At 37.7% G+C, this 21,259-nt stretch overlaps 1 protein-coding gene across 12 annotated transcripts in view; it reads left to right on the forward strand.

Moving 5' to 3' along the window:
- The window catches only part of APC (APC regulator of WNT signaling pathway), a 191,527-nt gene that overhangs the window by 76,953 nt on the left and 93,315 nt on the right, over positions 1 to 21,259 (forward strand). For 3 of the 12 annotated variants that reach the window (XM_082836199.1, XM_082836189.1, XM_082836191.1), the window contains exon 1: positions 12,242 to 12,463. The exons of 8 other annotated variants lie outside the window; for them this stretch is intronic. In XM_082836199.1, coding sequence (XP_082692325.1) covers positions 12,299 to 12,463 — 165 coding nt within the window. In that variant the 5' untranslated portion in view covers positions 12,242 to 12,298. Of the gene's footprint in view, positions 1 to 11,869; positions 11,923 to 12,241; positions 12,464 to 21,259 lie in introns of those variants that run through there. One more of the 12 variants, XM_082836193.1, reaches the window with a different exon arrangement.

Below are 21,259 nucleotides of genomic sequence, written 5' to 3' on the forward strand. Positions count from 1 at the left end.
AAACATTAAACAAGACATAGTTAACACACACACACACACACACACGGGCAAGAATAAAATTCTGCTTTAAACATTTAGTTTTTAAAAAATCAGAATTTGGTTTTTTTTCCCCTAGGGGAAGGGTAGCTTAAAACATTGGTGGACCGGAAACTGGAACTTTATCAGATTAGGGCGTGTTAAGAATTTAGAAAAAAAAATCTTCTTTACTTACATGGAAATTTTGAATATTTGTTAATTGGGCAAAATGGTTGCCAAAGGTGACTTTGAGTTTTTTGTCTTATTTAACAACATAAATTAATAAGTAAGTGTGTAGTCAAAATTGCCAAAGTAAGACCAAATAAAACAAATTTCTCCTAGAGTGTAAAATTTTGTGTTTTTTTCCTGCTATTATAGTTTCCAATTGAAAAAGCCTTTGACCATTAAATAACTATAAATTAGTAATAGTATGCATTATGACTTCTGATTATTTCTTCTTTTGAGTAGGAACTAGCAACTAGTTCTGTTAATTTTTGTAGATCTTGCTGTAATCATGTATCCTTCTTTATTTGAAATGTTTATATTTTTCATTGCCTATAAGATATCTAAAATTTTTAACCTAACAGACAAAATCTAAATCTCTGTCCTAAAATATTCCTAAACATCTTTGAAGGCTAGTTCTTTTGCTGCTTTCTCTCTGAAATCTTTCTTGATTACCTGGCCAGAAATTATCTAATCTGTCATCCTTTGATATACATGTTGCCTTGTATTAAAACTTTCCTTGTGCACATTTTAGATCCCCTATCAGATTGTAAGTTGATGTCTTATTTGTCTTTATATCATCTACATTCATGCATTCAACAGTGTTATTGAATGCTTACTGTGCACCAGGCACTGTTCTAGGTGTGAAGGAAACAGCAGTGCATGAGAATATAGGTTCCTGTCCTCATGGCATTTGTATTCTAGTTTGGGAAACGATGATGAGGGAGACAGAAAATTAAACAAACAGATAGATACATAGGTAGAACCTTTTAGATCTTTAAATGATTTGAAGAGAAAACAGTATGATGTGATAGAAATTTAAGGACAGTACCAGTGTTGATTCGATGGTCATGGAAGGTCTCTTTGAAGACAAGACATTTATGCCAAAGCTGAATGATACAATAGAGCAGTCATTTGAGGATTTGGGAACAGAGTTCTTGAAGCTGAAAGAGAGGCAGTGCAAAGGCATTAGAGAGAGGGAAGAAAGGGGGAGTTAGGGAGGAGGGTGGGAATGGGAGCAGGGGGTAGGTTATACAGAGTCTTGTAAACCAAGTTAAGGAATTTGAAATTTATTCTAACTTCATTTGGAAACCAGTGAACAGCTTGTAGCTTTTAAGGGCTTGTGATTACATTGGGCCCACCCAGGATTATCTCCCCCTGCCCCTTTTTTGTTGTTCAACAAGTATTTATTGAGTGTACCGTATGACTAGCACAATATTAGGCACTGATTTGCATTATTGAGCAAGAAAAGATTTTAACCCAAAAGTCATGTAAAAACAAGGCAGAAGTGACCTTCATTCTTAAGGAAAGTCCATGTCTAAAGGCCCAGGACTGCAGTGCTCTGGAGCTGGCCTACTTGAGTCTCAAGAGTTTGACTGCGGCTGTAAGAGTTATTCCTTACAAGTTACAAGTTTCTTTTCTCATGTCTCCACATGGTTCTTCATCTGCAGTAAAGCACTTATTTTATTACATTCATACTTGCCTCAAAAAAAGCAGATGTTTTCAGTACCATTATTGGATAAATTTCAACTAAACAGAGCCAAACAAATCCTGCCATTGATCACTCCTGAACTTCTGGGCAAGGATCACAATGCTCCGGGGGTCATCTTCCCCATATAAGCTCATCTTTCAGAGTGTGTTACCTCCTTTAGGGGCGCAGGATACCATATGACATGCAGAGAAAGTGCCGAACCAGTGACAGGTAGTGAATTTCATCTCCCTATTTTAAAGTCAGCCTATTAATGACTTTAATTACATCTGCCAGGTCCTTCTTACCATGTAATGTAGCGTATTCGCTATTGTAACACCAGGGCATATTTAGCCTAATACACGTTTAACATATTTAACATCATACAAGGGCAGTGAAGCAGAATTAACTCTGACAGAGTAGCCTTTTTTGAGTCATTCACAGGTTTTCTGATTTCTTTTGCCTTTGTTTATATGCCCACTATCAGTCATTACCTTGTATTTGCCACACGCCCATAAGACAACCCCAAACTGTTTCTCTTTAGTTATTTAACTAAATAAGCATGACAATGTGAAAATGTCTCCCGCATTTAAAGAAATTTTGTTCTAGATATCTTCCAGAGAAATCTGTGGTTACCCATTGATAAAAATTTATGGGTCAAGGGGATTTTTTGTAGATTCCAGATTGACATTTTCAAAGCTGTTTGAGATGTCTTGTTTTCACTTATTCTGATTATTAAAAGATGTATTCACTCAATAAGGATTTATTGAGCACCTACTACTACAGAGCTAGGTGCTGCAGTAATCATCAGGATGATAATTGAACAAGTAACTTTTTTATGAAGGGTGAGGCTCTGAAGGAGGAAGTACAAGCTGCTCTCGGAGATGACACACAGTCGTCCCTTGGTATCCATTAGGGATTGGTTCCAGGACCCTGGAGGATACCAAAACCCAGGGATGCTCAAGTCCCTTATATAACACAGTATAGTATTTACATATAACCTACACATATCCCTCCCACTATACTTTAAATCATCTCTAGATTACTTATAATACCTAATACATTGTAAATGCTATGTAAGTAATTGGAGGCTGCTTGGCAAATTCAAGTTTTGCTTTTTGGAACTTTCTGGAATCTTTTCTGTGTATTTTTGATCCATGGCTGGTTGAATCCTCAGTGGTTGAATGAAGAACCCAAGGATACGGAGCATCTACTGTATTTAAATCTAATTAGAAGATCTAACATGAAGTGCTCATGAGACCTGGAGGGTGAGGCAGTTTGACCAACACTGGCTTAGGAGGCAGACTGCCACTTCACTATGTGGGGACCTGAATGAATTTTGAAATTTCTTTGAGCCTATGTGTGTGAACAGTGATCTTTTTTAAATCTCTATAGACATTCAAGTGAGATGAATTTGCTGATTATATATATTTGCTGATCATAATGTCTCTACTGGTTTAGAAGATTTATCATGAAACTCACAAAGTTTAATGCACCTAATTTCATGGACCCTTCCTAGGTTCTTTTGCAGCAGCAATAGCAATTTTGAATTAATTTGTATTTTCCTTAAGGAAGGCTCCCCCATAATTTATATATGATCCTGAACCCCACAAAATCTGGATCTGCCTTTGGCTACAGATTAGATGAGAAAGAAATGTTAATTTCTCTCTTCTTCTCATGTTAAGATATCAAATTGTGTCCAAAAGGCACTTAACTTTTGGGAAAAAATACAGAAATTATGTGTGTTAGGTTGTGGAAATTTTATAAAATTAAGAAAAATTGAAATTTTTATTTTTTTCTGTGAATTTGGCTTTTTATTTAGATTCCTCATATAAGTGATTCCATGCAGTATTTGTCTTTTCTGCCTGGCTTATTTCACTTAGCATAATGCCTTCATGGTCCATCCATGTTGTCCCAAATGGCAGGGTTTCCTTCTTTCTCATGGCTGAATAATACTTCATTTTGTGTGTGTGTGTGTGTGTGAGATTTTTATCCACTCATCCATTGATGGACGCTTGTTTTCATATCTTGGCAGTTAAGAATATGCTGCAATAAACATGGGAGTGCAGATCTCTCTTCCTTTGGATATATACCCAGAAGTGGGGTTGCTGGATCATATGGGAGTTAAACTTTACTTTCTTGAGGAAACTCCATGCTGTTTCCATAGTGGCTGCACCAATTTACATCCCCACTAAGAGTGCACTGGGGTTCCCTTTTCACCACATCTTCCCTAATATTTGTTATTTCTTGTCTTTTGATGACAGCCATTCGAACAGATGCAAGGTGATATCATTTTGGTTTTGATTTGCATTTCCATGATGATGGGTGATGTTGAACATCTTTTTATGTACTTGTTGGCCGTTTGGATGTCTTCTTTAGGAAGATGTTTGTTCAGTTCCTCTGCCCATTTTTTAATCCAGTTGTTTGGTTTGTTGGCTATTTAGTTGTATGAAGTTGTTATATATATAGATAGATAGATATAGATATAGTTTTTTTTCGATATTAACCCCTTATTAGATATATGATTTGGAAGTGTTTTCTCCATTTTGATAGGTTGCCTCTTCATTTTGCTGATGGTTTCTTTCACTGTGTAGAAGCGTTTTAGTTTGATATTGTCCCACTTGTTCATTTTTGCTTTTATTGCCTTTGTTTTTTGGTGTCAAATCAAAAAAAATTATTGCCAAGACTGATGTCAAGGAGCTTATTCTATATGTTTTCTTTTAGGAGTTTTACAGTTTCAGGTATTAAATATAAGTCTTTAATCCATTTTTAGTTGATTTTTTGTGTATGGTGTAAAATAGGGGTCCAGTTCATTCTTTTGCAAGTGGCTGTCCAGTTTTCCCAACATCATTTATTGAAGAGACTGTCTTTTCACCACTGTATATGTGTGGCTCCTTTGTCATAAATTAATTGACCATATTTGCCTGGGTTGATTTCTGGGCTTGCTATTCTGTTCCTTGATCTACATGTCTGTCTTTATGTTCGTACCATGCTGTTTTTTTTTTTTAATTGAAGTATAGTTGATATACAATTATCATACTGTTTTGATTACTGTAGTTTTGTAATATAGTTTGAAACCATGAAGTGTGGTGCCTCCAGCTTTGTTCTTTTTTTTTTTTTCTTTTTTTTCCTCCAATATTGCTTTGGCTATTTGGGGTCTTTTGTGGTTCCATAGACATTTTAGGATTGTTTTTTCTATTTCTGTGAAAAATGCTATTGGAGGTTTGAAAGGGATTGCATTGAATCTGTAGATCACTTTGGGTAGTATGGACATTTTAACAATATTAATTTTTCTAATCAGTGAGCATGAAATATCTTTCCATTTATTTGTGTCTTCTTCAATTTCTTTCATCACTGTCTTATAGTTTTCACTGTACAGATCTTTCACTTCCTTGGGTAAATTTATTCTTATGTATTTTATGCTTTTTTATGTAATTGTATATCCGGCATAACATTAATCATCTTTAAGAGTGCCAAAAGTGGGCTTCCCTGGTGGCGCAGTGGTTGAGAGTCCATCTGCCGATGCAGGGGACACGGGTTCGTGCCCCGGTCCGGGAAGATCCCACATGCCGCGGAGCGGCTGGGCCCGTGAGCCATGGCCGCCGAGCCTGCGCATCCAGAGCCTGTGCTCCGCAACGGGAGAGGCCACAACAGTGAGAGGCCCGTGTACCGCAAAAAAAAAAAAAAAAAAAAAATGAGTGCCAAAAGTATAATTAACCAAGCTGTTGTTATCAATCATTGAAGTTGTTTCTAAAATTTCACTTGTGGAAACAATACTGAGTATCTTTGAATATAAATCTTTGTGCATGTACCTGATTGTACATAAGATAATTTCGATTAACTGGACTTATTTCAGTATAAGCATTTTAAACATTTTAAGGATTTTCAAAAGCTACTGCCTTTTTTTATTTTATTTTATTTTTGGCTGTGTTGGGTCTTCGTTTCTATGCGAGGGCTTTCTCTAGTTGTGGCAAGCGGGGGCCACTCTTCATTGTGGTGCGCGGGCCTCTCACTGTTGCGGCCTCTCTTGCTGTGGAGCACAGGCTCAGTAGTTGTAGCTCACAGGCCCAGTTGCTCCGCGACATGTGGGATCTTCCCGGACCAGGGCTCGAGCCCGTGTCCCCTGCATCGGCAGGCAGACTCTCAACCACTGCGCCACCAGGGAAACCCTGCCTATTTTTTTAAAATGTATCCTCACTGACCTGCAATATTATTTTAAAATATCATTGCCTATTTAATAGGTGAAAATGATACTCTTTTGTTTTTGTTTTCTTTGATTCCTTAATGTAGTAGAACATATTCTGTTTATTTATTAGTCCCTATTGTTTTTCTTATGTTAATTGCTAATACATGACAAGGAAGCTTTTTGACAGGAAAAAGGAAGGTTTTTTTCCTCTGTAAGCAAATGCCTCAATCTGTATAGCACACTGAATTAAAAGGCATTTCAAAATGGTCTCCCTATCATAGTGCAGTAGGAGCTTTGATAGCAGAAGCTAGAGTGGTGGGTGGTGCTTCGCAATCCTGCCAGCACCCACCAATGCCTGGACCTCATCCTCAGAGATTCTGACTTAATGGTGTTTTTAAAACTTCTCAAGCTCCTAAAGTGATTCTACTGTGCAGCCACCTAACCTCAGAAACTTAGCCCCAAGGCTGCGTCACATATTTTTCACTTACAGGGCCTAGGGTTTTTATTTAAAGCATTCCATTTCCTCTGTAGAAAGTTATACTTTGTACTAATATTCATTATTCAGCATTTGCTCTACTATTATTCCTTGAGAGCATCTGCATTGGGTCCCCTTTGGAGATTAATTTTAACTCATTCCTTCTACTAATACTTAATAAACACCTGTTATGTACAAAATACTATGGTATACGCCATGAAACGTTCAAGATAAAATCAGGTGTGGCTCTTCCCTCGGATTCTTATAGTCAGGAATGGGAAAGGAGATGTACACACAGAGCTACAATGTGTTTGTGCCATAAAAGGAGGGAACAGTGGAGGGAAGAGGAGGGTGAGGAGTCTAGGAGTCTAGGTGGGATGGTAGATTACTTCATGAAAATGTATGTTTAAGCTGAATCTTGATTTGGACCAATAGAGCAATTAATAATCTGTTACTCGTAAAACATATTTCATAGTTTATAAAGTTTGTTCACAGTTACACATTTGATCCTTATAACAGCTCTATAAAATAAGCCAAACAGTTATTCTCATTTTACAGATGAAAGAGTAGCCAAGTCTTAGGATAGTTAAGTAACATCCAGAGTCACAGAGCTACAAAATGAAAGACTCAGAACTTTAAACCTGATTCTTCAGTCTCCATATGCTGGAGCCTTCTACTGTACCACATTATAGTAAAGGCAGAAAGTTCTATGTCTAAGGTGAGTTTTAGAAATGGCTAAGTGGGGACTTCCCTGGTGGCACAGTGGTTAAGAATCCGTCTGCCAGTGCAGGGGACACGGGTTAGAGCCCTGGTCCTGGAAAATTCCATGTGCCGCGTACCAACTAAGCTTGTGCGCCACAGCTACTGAGCCTGCGCTCTAGAGCCTGCGAGCCACAGCTACTGAAGAGCACACACCTAGAGCCCATGCTTCGCGACAAGAGAAGCCGCCACAATGAGAAGCCGGCACATCACAACGAAGAGTAACCCCTGCTTGCTGGAACTAGAGAAAGCCTGAGCACAGCTCGAAGACCCAACGCAGCCAAAAAATAAACAAATAAATTTATTTTTAAAAAAAAGAAATGGCTAAGTGTTTAGTTTGATTGGACTGGTATTAGGATGCAAGTTCTGTAATAGTTGAAGATAAAGCTTTAGTGTGGTAGGCAGAATAATGGCTCCCTAAAGATGTCCAGTTCCTAATCCCTAGAACCTGTGAATATGTTAGATTATGTTACAAAGGGGAATTAAGGTTGCAGGTGGAATACAGTTGCTAATGAGGTACCCTGGATTGTTGGATCATTGAGGTGGGCCAATGTAAGAACGGTTTTTAAGTCCTTAAAAGAGGGAAGAGAAGAACAAGATTCAGAGAAAGAGATAATGACAATAGAAGCAAAGTGACAGTGCTGCAAATTGAGAAGGACTCAGGCCACCACTGCTAGCTTTGAAGATGGAGGAAAGAGGCCTTGAACCAAAAATATAGTTGGTCTCTAGAACCTGGAAAGGGCAAGAAAACAGATTCTCCCTTAGAGCCTCCTGAAAGAAGTAGAGCCCTGCAGACACCTTGATTTTAGCTCAGTGAGACCCATTTTGGACTTCTGAGCTACAAAACTGTAAGATCGTAAATGTTGTTGTTTTAAGCCACTAAATTTGTGGTAATTTGTTGTGGCGGCCATGGAAAACTTAATACCTGTAGAAAGCCTTTTAGCGTAGGCACTCTACAGTTAAACTCCAGACTATCTCACTTCCACTGTCAGTAACAGAAAGCCATGAAATGTTCTTGAGCAGGGGTGTAAAAATCTATTTTGATATTTGCTGATTAGAGAGGAGAAAGATTGGAGGGAAAAACACTAAGATTGTATTATTGGTGCTAGAAACATTTCTTTTGAGAAACTTTTGCTTTTTGAGGTAACATAGAACACATCTATATGTCTGGCTTGTAGAAGACCATGTATATATCTCTCACTTAGTTTATACATCACTAAAAATCCAATTTCCATTGCAACATTTCAGCTCCTTCCCATGTCCCATGAGAAGTATAGAAACAATGGGAGAATTGGTCTTTGGTCTCTGACCCACTTTATTCTGTTTTTAGGATTTTTTGTCATACCCTAACCCAGTATGAATCTGAAGACTGGAAGATTTTTAAATGAATTTGAGCTTTATTTGGTTGCTTTGCACCTGGAGAACTTACACTAACATGTGCTTTTACAATACATAATTATTATTTTTAAAGAAAAAGACTTTCGTTGATCTCTTTGTAGGCATAAATCTATATTTTATTCTGCTATCAATGTATCTGAGGTCTCCAGTAAAGAAAGAGTTAAGTATTAAAGTACGAGTTGAGATAACTGAATTCAGAGCACTGATTTTAACTCATTTTATTCTAGTTGATATTGTTGCCCATATTCTTATCAGTTTTCAAAATCACAAGTCTTAAATTAAGCCTAACAGGTTCATGTTAAAATAGAATGAAGGATTTGAGACTTTAAGAATCCTATTATTTCTGTTGAGTCATCAATTTTTTTTAAGTTACAGAAGGTTCAGAGGTTGTTTATTTTTTTAAGGTGCACTATGTGTTCATATTTATAACACTTACGAATATTTATTAAAAACAGTAAAGCTAGTCATAATGAGCACAGATATTTGAAATCAGGGGCATGTTTGTCAGTACAGTCTTATAATAGCCTTAATGTACAATTTATTTCTATAGCAAATTTTGATCAGAAAATACTTTTAAGGCATACATATGTATGTAGCCTGAATAATAACATTTTTATACAAGTAGGGATGGCAGGAGCTTTATTCTGAGATACATATAAACCTAGTAGCACAAATTAATGCTTCAGTGACCTCCATTGTTTTCAAATTTGGTCTAAAACATTTTGATTGTATATGTTTTTAATTGTAGTTTTAAAAATAGCTAAGTGTATATGTGTGTGTGTGTGTGTGTGTATATATATATATATATATATATATATATATATATATATATATATATATTTGCGGTACGCGGGCCTCTCACTGTTGTGGTCTCTCCCGTTGCGGAGCACAGGCTCCAGACGCGCAGGCTCAGCGGCCATGGCTCACGGGCCTAGATGCTCCGCGGCATGTGGGATCCCCCCGGACTGGGGCACGAACCCGCGTCCCCTGCATCGGCAGGCGGACTCTCAACCACTGCGCCACCAGGGAAGCCCTAAGTATATTTTTAATAAAAAATTCAAATCAAACTTTTGTGGAATCTGAGAAAACCGGTTTCAAAATTTTACTGAAAAAATTAAGTTGGCCACATTGTAAAATGTAGTTTTTAGATTGGCTTGCTTTTTGATTGATTTGAGTTTTATTGATCGGTGAACATATAATGGTCATAGCTTTCTTTAAAATTTTGTCATTTGAAACACTAACTGTTACAACACATGTAATAAAAATTTAGACAAATATTTTGGCTACAAACTGGTATACTAAATAATAGCTTGAGTCATAGTCTGAGTCAAGAGTAATAGAGTTGTTTCTTAGGATACTAAGAAGTTATTTTTAGGAGCTTCTAAAATGTATTCTTCCTTTCCAGAAGTTTTAGGCCTTATGAGAAATTATCTATTCAGAATTTGTCACAAATAGTTGATGACTGTATAAATAAGTCCTGTTCAATAAATCATGCACTTCCAGTAAGAGAATCTTGAAAGCCTTTTGTAAAACTAAGTCATCTTGACAAAAGGGATATTTAAGATAGAACCAAATTGATTTATGTTTCCTTTATTTCAAATATCAAGGGAAAGTGTTTCTAAATATATTTAAACTTTTATGTAATATATAATTTTTCTACTTACTAGTAAATTACTAGTAATATGTGATTGATGTTTGTTCATTTGTTCATTCAACAAATATTTAGGGGGTATTTGCTATATATTAGGCATTATAATACAGAGATAAAGAAAAAAATATCCAGAAGCAGAAAGGAAAAGCAGCAATCACTCCATAATCTCACCTTCCATGGATAACCACTGTGAACCATCCATTGTGTGTACATCTAGGAGCATTTTGCTATTTGTCTATTACTTTTCTAATTTATACCATTTTTAATAAAATGAAATTGCTCCAAGTGTGCTATTTAATAGCTTGCTTGCTGCTTTTCATGCTATTAATTTGAAAAATTAAAAGATTATAGTAAATACATTTCGTTAAAAAACCTAAAGTTAAGTATCCTTTTAAATTTGAAATAGATCATGAAAACTGATTCCACCCCCCATCCCCATTTAAACAGAATTTAAGTCCACTTTAAATTCTTGGCAATTTGGATTTTGTTCTTCTAACTCATAAAAATTAGTAATTCAGGGACTTCCCTGGTGGCGCAGTGGTTAAGAATCCGCCTGCCAATGCAGGGGACACGGCTTCGAGCCCTGGTCTGGGAAGATCCCACATGCCGCAGAGCAACTAAGCCCGTGTGCCACAATTACTGAGCCTGCACTCTAGAGCCTGCGAGCCACAGCTACTGAGCCCACATGCCACAACTACTGAAGCCCGCGTGCCTCGAGCCCGTGCTCCGCAACAAGAGAAGCCACGGCAATGAGAAGCCCATGCACCGCAACGAAGAGTAGCCCGCGCTCAGCAATGAAGACCCAGTGCAGCCAAAAATAAAGTAAATTTATTTAAAAAAATTAGTAATTCAAGCTTCACTTGGTTAAATTTAAGTGAAATGCAGAATTTGCATTAAAATATTTAAGTCTCAGATTAGTAGTGACTAACAGCATTTACTGTGTCAGGGTCTGCTCCAAATACTGCTTCCTATATATTAACTTCTCTATTCAACATTTCTACTCCCGTTTTGCAAGGGAAATGAAAGTGACTAAAGTCACACAGCTAGTAAGTGACGGGAGCAAAGATTCAGTCCAGACTGTGTGGCTGCATGATTCTGATCTCAACTACTCTACTCTACTGCCACCATAGCATTTCTGGAGACTGTATTTTTAATTCAAACACAGTTCCAGTGATTTACCTAACAAATCGGTGATACGTAATGTAAAATTATTCGTTTTAATACATTTAGTGAAATTCTTTTTCTCTGTGTTGCAAGCATGTAAATCTTAGCAAATAGCAAATGAGATGTAATTTATTACCCACCCACCGCCAGTATCTTGTGCTAATCTTCCTGCCCCGTGGGCCTCCCCCACCCCCACCCCACCCGCATTATGCTTGTCTGCTTCCATCAGCTCCAGTGGGTTGCCCGGAGGTGGAGTCGGTGAGCACTAAGTGCCGGCTAGGGCTGGAGCCTTGGGGTGGGGTGGGGTGGGGCGGGGCGGGGCGGGGCCCTATGTCCTGCTGCGGAGTGCGGAGTGCGGGTCGGGAGTGCGGGTCGGGAGTGCGGGTCGGGAGTGCGGGTCGGGAAGCGGAGCGTGAAGCAGCTGTGTAATCCGCTGGATGCGGACCAGGGCGCTCCCCTTTCCCGTCGGGGACCCTCCGATTGGCTGGGCGTGGGCACACGTGACCGACATGTGGCTGTATTGGCGCAGCCCGCCTGGGTGTCACTGGAGACGGAATGGAGGTGCTGCTGAGCTCGGAAATGGGGTAGGTGCTGGAGCTACGATGGCCCGGCTAGCTGCCGGGGGAGAAGGAGGCGATTTTCCCTTGCACTGTCTAAAGCCGATGGTCCTTCCTTGGCACAGAGTCTGATGCCACATGCCAAGCGGGGAGGCAGGGGCGTCTCCCCCACCCCCCCACCATTGCAGCACAGGAGATGGATTTCCTGTGCTTCTGATCCAGGGTTTTTGACAGAAGAGGAAGAAGGGGGGGAGGGGGAGGAGTGTTAAGGGGAGTCTGGTGAGAAAGAGCTGTTTTTGAAGCTAGAAGGAGGTTTTGTTTTTATAATGCATGTTGACAGAGTCGAGTGGAATAACAGTATCTAAGGAAACGGGTAGAGGACAACAAAGAATGGAGCATATTCATGGCGAGGAGCAAAAGCTTTAGCCCACTGAAAGGCTTCTTTTCCTCCCTGGCCACAAGGACACATGCGGTGGTAGCCAGGGGAGGGGTTACGAAGCTGCTGCTGATGGCTGTTATGAACCTAGTGGAAAGGGCTCCTTGGGAGAGGAGGAAGAGGTGGAGGCAGGTACTGCAGAGCTTCAGTGGTGGTTTTGGTTGATCCGTGAAATTTGGGTTACCAAAAGTGCCTGCTTTTGCAGTTCTAAGTGAACTGCCAGTGAATAGGGTGGCAAAGAGATACCAGTGTCTTTGTTAGTTTTAAGATGCAATGTAATGCCTTTTTGCAGATGACTGCAGCAGTGCTTTTCTCCCTCCCAGGCTGGAAAGATAACTGCAGAGGAATAAGAACCCTTGCAGCAATGCTGGTGGTAGAAGTCTATTTACAAAAAGCCATAGTTTATCATATCATTACAACCTGGATGGAAAGAATAACTTAGTTTTTTAAAGTAGGAAGAATATCAGGCTATGAATGTTTTGACAGTGGAATTTATCAGACACTTTGATTCTGTATCACAAAAGAGATGCTCAAATTCTTTGCTTTAAATAAATCCTATAGGAAATCTTAATAAATTATGTATGAAGCAGTGGATCTATTCCTTTGTTAGTATAGCTTTATGCTATTAATTAGGTTACTCAAGAGTAAATCACTTTATAATGTAAATCACTTTGTGAAAAGTTACAGTGGTAAATTTTTCATAGGCTTAATATTTAAGGTCTGTGTTTATTAGGTAATTTTATATTACTCTGGTCAGTTTTAGATATCATTGAATAAAGTCTATAGGCAAATATTTAAAATTAAAGCAGTATGATTTTTCTTTTAGATGTATTTCTGTTTAGTGAATATTCATAAGATATACTCTTGATATAGACTGTTTCCGTTGCACTGTATTTTTGTTTCATTAAATGTCTAAAAACAAGTTTTCAGATTGAGTAGTTTTAAATGCCTTATCTTAATGCCTGTTTATGGTAGCCAGCTTGTCACACCTCCCTACTCTCTGAACAGGGTGGCAGTGGCTTTGTAAAGCCCTCCAGGATCAATGTCTCTTAAGTAGTGTTTATGTAATAGAAAGTCTTGAAAGAACCTATAATTTTTGTTTCAGTAATTTTTTTCAAGATAATAAGGAATTGGACTTGAATAAAATTAGACTATGTAGAGTTTTCACTGATAAATAAGCGATTTTATTCTTTATTTTTAAAACTATTTTTGCTTTAAGAATTGTTTAGTTATGGGTATCAGGGTTAATAGTTCTTAGGATCTCTTTTTAAAATCTGATGGAAACTGTACCTAGAATTAAAGATGTTGCATTAAATTTTCAAGTGAAATTTATTTATTTATTTGTTTGTTTTTTGCAGTATATCCAAATTTTCCAGAAGATCCTTCAAGATACTTTTTCAATAATTTAAAAAAATTTTTTCAAGTGAAATTTAATAGCTGATACCATTCATTTCTTTGAACTCCAATTGGTATAGTTTTTGAGAGTTTATGATTCTTATTTTTACATAAATTATCTTATTTTATGATTTAAACAGCTCAATGTAGCATTATTTTCATTTTAAACGTTAGATTATTCCTAATTGTATATGTTGTGACTTTATCCAAGGTCATGTATTGTATAAGGATGTAAAGAACATAAGTCTTCTATTTTGTTCTAACTCTATGAAACTATCATCTTATTAATCAACTTAAACTTCAACTAAACAGAACAGTATTAGATAGAGATATTTTTTGGAATTAAATAAGAAATAAAGAACTAAAGTAAGAAAAGTTGATTTCTTTCCCCTTGCATTATGAAATACCTAATATAAGACTGTACTGTTGGTCTTTGAAATTATTCATTGTTAATTGATATTGCCAGAATTGAGCTATTAAGGAGTTCAAAAGTTAAATATTCTTAAGTAGGTCTATGAACTGAATCAAAGCTATTAATTGCAGTCTTTTCATGCATTGCTCTTTGAATTTTTATTTTACCATTTTTCTCTATTTTCCTAATTTCACATAATTTAACAGTCCTTTTATATTAAATGTTCTCTTTAATTTTGACCTCCCTCCTCTTTTTTTCTTTTTCTTTTTTTTTTTTTTTTGGTACTACACTCTGGAATTTTACATAGCACATAAGATAGGATAGGGCAATATAATATAGAAAAGATGACTTGAGGAAATACATTGACTACACATTTGAGTACCTACTAAATGCCAGACCTATAAAGGTTCAGGAGAGTCAAATAAGACATGGAAACTAACCTCTAAGAAACTTACAATAGAACTGTATGAAATATTATTGCTATTGCATTGAAAACACTGATTGCTTTGGCTACTCCTAGGATCTTTAAAGATTTATATCATCTAAAATGTCTTCTAACTGGAAGAATGCGGTGGTTTGCTCTTTGAAACACCATGCCTTGTAAAATCTGCTTGGAATAGCAGATAATTCTGAAAAGCAAATTAGTTTTGAAGTATTAAGTGCCTTGAATGTAAAATGAGGTTAGATGAAGTGATTTCTAGATCTTCTAGTTCCAATAGTCAATAATCTGTGGTTCTTGATTTCTGTAAGTTCACCTCTTAGAAGGAAAGCTACCTAGACGGTTTCTTGTTTTGGTATAGGTGACATCTCATATGTTATATAATAGATATGTTCTTGAAAATTGTTTTTGTAAATCAAATCATGACATCAGTCCATAAAAGGCAAGCCCTCTCCCCTTTATTCCCAGGCCCTATTCCCACTCCCCTTGTAGGCACTCATTCACATATGTTCTTAAATATGCGTTAATTCTTGTGAAATATTTAGCATTTTGTCTTTTTTATAGTTAATGAGGGTTTTTTTAATTGTGGTAAAATACACATACATAAAATTTACCGGCTTAACCATTTTTATGTGTATATATAGTTCTGTGGCATTAAGTACATTCATATTGTTGTGAGTGTATCACAGTCCATCTCCAGATCTTTTTCACATTCCCCAACTGAAACTCTACCTGGTAAACACTAACTCTCCATTTTCTCCTTCCCCCCAATTCCTGGCAACCACCATTTTGTTTTCTTTCTCTATGAATTTGACTTCCCTAAGAACCTCATATAAGATACGTCTTCAGGTTTCATCCATGTTGTTGCATGTGTCAGAATTTCCACCTTTTTTGAGGTGGAATAGTATTCCAGTGTATGTATACCACATTTTGTTTATGCATTCATTTTTCAATGGACACTTGGGTTGCTTCCACCTTTTGGCTTTTGTGAATAATGCTGCTCTGAACATGGATGCACAAATATCTGTTTGAGTTCCTACTTTCACTTCTTTGGGGGTATGTACCCAAATTTATGTTTTTAATTTACATAACTTTTGAACATTTTTAACTCGATACTGTTTTTAAGACCTGTTTTACTTTATGTCCATCTAGTTTGTCGTTCTAACTCTGCTATCTAATGTTCTGTAGTGTCTATCAGATGTGAAGGTCCTAGGTTTTTTCCAAATCTCTTTTACCACAAACTTTGCTATGGTGTACATCCTTGTATATGACTTCTTATAGACTATTTTAGTTACATATCAGTGTACAATAAATTACCCCAAATCGTAATGGCTTAAACAACAAATATTTATTACTTTAGAGTTTCTCTGGGGAAGAAATTCAAGAATATCTTAATTGGGTATATGGTTCAGAATCTCTCATGAAGTTACAGTTAAGATGTCAGCCAGGGCTACAGTCATCTGAAGGCTTGACTAGACTGGAAGATTCACTTCCTAGATAGCTCACTCACAGTCTGTTTCTCCTGACCGTTGGCAGAAGGCCTCGCTTCTTTTCCATGGGTCTCTACAATGGGCTGCCTGAGAGTCTTCATGACATTGCAGCTGGCTTCCCCAGTGATTCCAGAGAGAAAGAGCAAGAAGAAAGCCATTTATGACATAGCCCATCACTTCTACCGTATTCTTTTTATTAGAAGTGAGTCACTAAGTCCAGCCCACACAAGAGGAGATGAATTAAGCTCCGCTTTTGAAGGTATAAGGTCAAAGAAATTGTGGATCTATTTTAAGATCACTACATAGTCAGTGAGATTTCACTGAAATTTATTCTTTGGAGAGGGATCACTGGATCATAGGGCATTTTTTGTATTGCTGTTGTAACAAATTATCTCAAATTTAGTGTTTAAAACAACCCAGATTTATTATCTTGCAACCCTGGAGATCAGAATTCGGAAATGGTTTACACTGGACCAAAATCATAACAGCAGCAGTGCTGTACTTCCTTCAGAGGCTATCTGGAGAATCCATTTCCTTCCTTTTTTCCAGCTTCTAGAGTCTAACTGCATTCCTTGACTCATGGCCTCTTCCTCCATCTTTGTGCGAGCAGCAAAATAAATCTTTCTTTGACTCCGACCCCCTTTCCGTCTTCACATATCCTTCTCTGACTCTGACTTTTCTGTCTCCTTCTTATAAAACCCTGTGATTGGGCTTCCCTGGTGGCGCGGTGGTTGAGAGTCCGCCTGCCGATGCAAGGGACACAGGTTCGTGCCCCGGTCCGGGAAGATCCCACGTGCCGCGGAGCCTGCGCGTACAGAGCCTGTGCTCCGCAGCGGGAGAGGCCACAACAGTGAGAGGCCCGCATACCGCAAAAAAAAAAAACCAAAAACAAAACCCTGTGATTACAGTAAGTCCACCCATATAATCCAGGAGAATTTGCCCATATTAAGATCCTTTACTTGTTCACATCTGCAAAGTCCCTTTAGCCTTGTAAGGTAACATATTCACTGGTCTCCAGGATTAGGACATGGACATGTTTGTGGGGCCACTGTTCTGTCTACTATAGGCATACACATACAGGTCTTCATTTGTTTTCAGACATACACATACAGTTCCTTGTTTTAAGCTGAAGTGGTTTTTTTAAAGTTGTGTTTTTGTGAATGAATGTTACTTTTTGGGGTAAATTCAGATTTTCATTTACCAGATTTGTTTATAATATGGTATACAATGGTGACTAAGATAGTAAGCAGATATCCAATGAAGAATATTGAAATATATATTCCACTAGCTATTTTTAGATTCTTGGTTTTATTATCATTAATTAATTGATAAATTACCTGTCAGTATATTAGCTACTTCTGACATCGTTTATAATAGAAACTGAGAAACATTAAAGCAACGTGACTTTGTACCTTTTAGTCTTGTTATCGTACCATTTCTGTGGGTACTCTATCCAAATCTCATCTTCTTTGCACTGTGAAGATAGCTAGCCACAATGTAGCTCCAGTCCATATTTGTGCCCTTACCTCCAATTTTCTCAGCAAGGTGTGACTCCCATAGACTCTATATCAATCTTTTGAACCCAGACTTGCCTCTGAATTGTAGGTAAGTTGTATCTTAGCATGGGTCCCCTGTAAGTCAGAATCTTGAGATTCTGAGAATCTTGAGGCCGTGTGCGAAATACTTGCTTTGGGAAGTGATCCAGGAACAGGAGTAGTGGCTTAGAAAGTGTTAAATCGTGAAGAGGGACAGCCAGTATGTGTTCTCAAGTTGGTCACCACTTTGGATAATTGGGAAAGTCCTGAAAGCTGGGACTTTTAAAGAAGCCATATAAAATTGTCCATCTAAGGAAAAGAATTATATTTACTAGCTCCCATTCCCCTTTAGTCAAGGATTGTCCCATCAAGTGTTCACTCTTTTATAGGCTGTATATGCATGAATGCTGGTGACCCACACTGGGTTGTCACTGAGACTAGAACAGAAAACAAAAGGATACCTGTCAGCCGTCGTGCTGTCAGTTTATATCTTGCAGTGAGCTGATTGATGCGGCAATGACTAGAGTTAAAGTGAGCCAAGAGAATGTAAGATGAGACACAAACGTCTGATTTATTTGTGTATGGATCCTATTTCCCCTTCCTACTGGAATACTACCCATTTGCTAGTTAATAAGATACTTGAGAATAAGGAACATGTCAATTTATCTTTTCCCTGGTGTTGTAGAGCTGCTGTGACAGAGTACCACACACTCATGGCTTAAAATCATAGAAATGTATTCTGTCACAGTTCTGGAGGCTGGAAGTACAAAATCAGAGCGTCAGCAAAGTTGATTCCTTTTGGAGACTCTGAGAGAGCATCTGTTCCATGCCTTTCTCCCTAGCTTGTGGTGGTTGCTGGCAGTCTTCGGCATTCCTTGGTTTGCAGCTGCCTCACTCCAGTCTCTGCCTCCATTGTCACTTGGCGTTTTTCCTGTGTCTCTGTGTTCATTTCCTCACTTGGCCTTGTTTTAAGTATACCAGTCATTGGATTTAGGGCCCACCCTAATCCAGTAAGACTTTATCTTAACTTGATTACAGCTGCAAAGACCCTGTTTCCAAACGAGGTCACTTTTCACAGGTACCAGAGATTAGCTACCTGTGACTCAATGTATCATTTTGGGAAACACAATTCAACCCACAAAAATCTCCTTATAATATTTGCACGGTGTCTTGTGACTAATAAGTTCTCAAATGTTTGTTGATTTGAATTGCATAGAGAGAAATCCATCATCTTACTCTTTTAATGGGCAAGTCATCCTGGACATTCTCTGAATTTGTGCCCTCTTTTTTCTGTTCTTTGCTCTCCATGGCTGTTCATTCTTGCATGTATTTATCTTTTTGTGGCTGTCACTGAGTAAAGCATTTTGGGAATTACAAAAGCTAAGTATTAGATACAAACCTTGTCTTAAAGGTAGAAAACAAAACTTGCCAAAGTAAAGTGGAATAATTAGAGAACAGTTAAGCCAAGTTGTATAGTATTTACTGTACAATCAGCAGGAAGACTCATTACTGGCTGTAGGAGACAGGAAGGTTTTATGTAAGGCAACAGAATTGGGCCTTAAAGGGTAGCAAAGCAGAGGGGAAAAGGATGGGGCATTCAAAAAAGGAGGTGAATTATGAGCAGAAGTACAAAATAGTTTGTATGGAATGGTGAAGAGGGAATTACTGAAGGAGAAGGGTTATACTGGAACTTAATAGAAAATAAGTTTGGAACATAGACTGGTATCGGGTACACCAGGTCATGAAAGCCATGTAGAGGTAGTATTACATGGTCTTAGGAGCATGAGCATTGGGAACAAATATGAGTTTGAATCCTGGCTTAGCCACATGATCTGTGTTTTTACGAAAATTATTTGCCATTTTGAAGTCCCAGCTTCCTTAAGTCTAAAATGGGAAGTGATACCTACCTCACAGTTGGGAAGATTAAATTACATATATATTAATATATGGTACTTACTGTATTACATGACATGCAGTAACTGGTAGGCTTTCTAAATTTCACCTGTCAAGTACAAAAATTTAACAGATATGCAGAGGATTTAAATAATATGCTACAGTCAATAAATAGGTATATAACTTTGAGAACTTTGTACACTTTTCCCTTTTCTTAAATTTCAGTGAGATAGTTACGAAAGTTAGTCATGTTCTTGACTACAAGGCAAACCTTAAAAAATTCAAAATGGTAGCATTTGTAGGCAACAATCTCCAATCAATCTAATAAACAGTAAAATCAATGGCAATAAAAAGATGACTCACAAGTCATCTTATGCACCTAATAATTGAGAAGAATCTTTTAAGTATCCCTGAGTCAAAGAGGAAATCAATATTAAAATTATAAATTATCAAGAAATAGAGAAGGAAACATTTTATACTAAAACCTATGAAACATGGCTAAAGCTGTATGGAGAAGAAAATTAGTACCTTAGGGACTTCCTGGTGGTGCAGTGGTTAAGAATCCGCCTGCCAATGCACAGCACACGGGTTCAAGCCCTGGCCCGGGAAGATCCCACATGCTGCAGAGCAACTAAGTTGCCCATGTGCCACAACTACTGAGCCTGCGCTCTAGAGCCCGTGAGCCACAATTACGGAGCCCATGTGCCACAACGACTGAAGCCCACACGCCTAGAGCCTGTGCCCCTGCAACAAGAGAAGCCACCACAATGAGAAGCCCGCACACTGCAACCAAGAGTAGCCCACGCTGGCCGCAACTAGAGAAAGCCTGCGTGCAGCAACAAAGACCCAGCAGCCAAAAATAAATAAATACATTTATAAAAAACAAAAGGTTGGAATACTTTGTTCCTCAAATGTTTGGTAGAAGGTGTCTGTAAAACCATTTGAATCTGGTATTTTTTGTGTTAGGAGAAGGAAAGGGGAAATATTTAACTACTGCTCCAGTTTTTCAATGTTGGAGAACTTTTAAGATTTTCTTTTTCTTCGAGTCAGTTCCCCCCACCTTTGAGTTTTGTTCATTTTAAATGTTTGGGCTTTTCTCTCTCTTTAATCATAATCAGTCTTTTCAAAAAACCAACTTTTTGCTCTGATCTTCAAACTTTACACAAAGATATACGATGAAAAGAAAAGCTTCTTCTCAGCAGACCTGAGACCGTTTTTTCCAGAGGCAATGACTGTACTTTTGTATATCCTTTCAATGACATTTTTATCTTTATACAATCCTTTTATTTTTTACTAGAACAAGATGGACAGTATGAGACATAGTGATCTGTACTCTTTTTTTGTTTTCTCCCCCTTTTTTCGGTTTGTTTTTACATCAACCTCATTCTTTTTAATGCCAATGTAATATTCCACTGCATGGATGTATCCTATTTATTTAAAAGTAGTTAAGCTTTTGTACCAAGTAAAAACTTTCGCATTTGTTTAAAGGAACCTAAGAACCCGATCGGTCACTCCTAGTCTAGTAATAGACATCATCACTTCAGAGCTCCAACAGGCCCTCCATGTGCCTTACCCATTAACTAATCAGGTAAAATTAAAATGTTCATTTGCTCCATAATAGCCTTCTTGGAAGCAGGTATATTCCATTTAAGTATCTTTAGTTAAAAACAGAACTGTTTCCATGATTTAAATGCCACGTAACGTTCTTAAACATTTAAATCCCTGTTTCTTTTGTAATTTACCCTGGTGTGTAGTATAAGGAAG

This window comes from Leucopleurus acutus, assembly GCF_964270905.1.
Source record: "Leucopleurus acutus genome assembly, chromosome: 3".
NCBI classification, from domain to species: domain Eukaryota; kingdom Metazoa; phylum Chordata; class Mammalia; order Artiodactyla; family Delphinidae; genus Leucopleurus; species Leucopleurus acutus.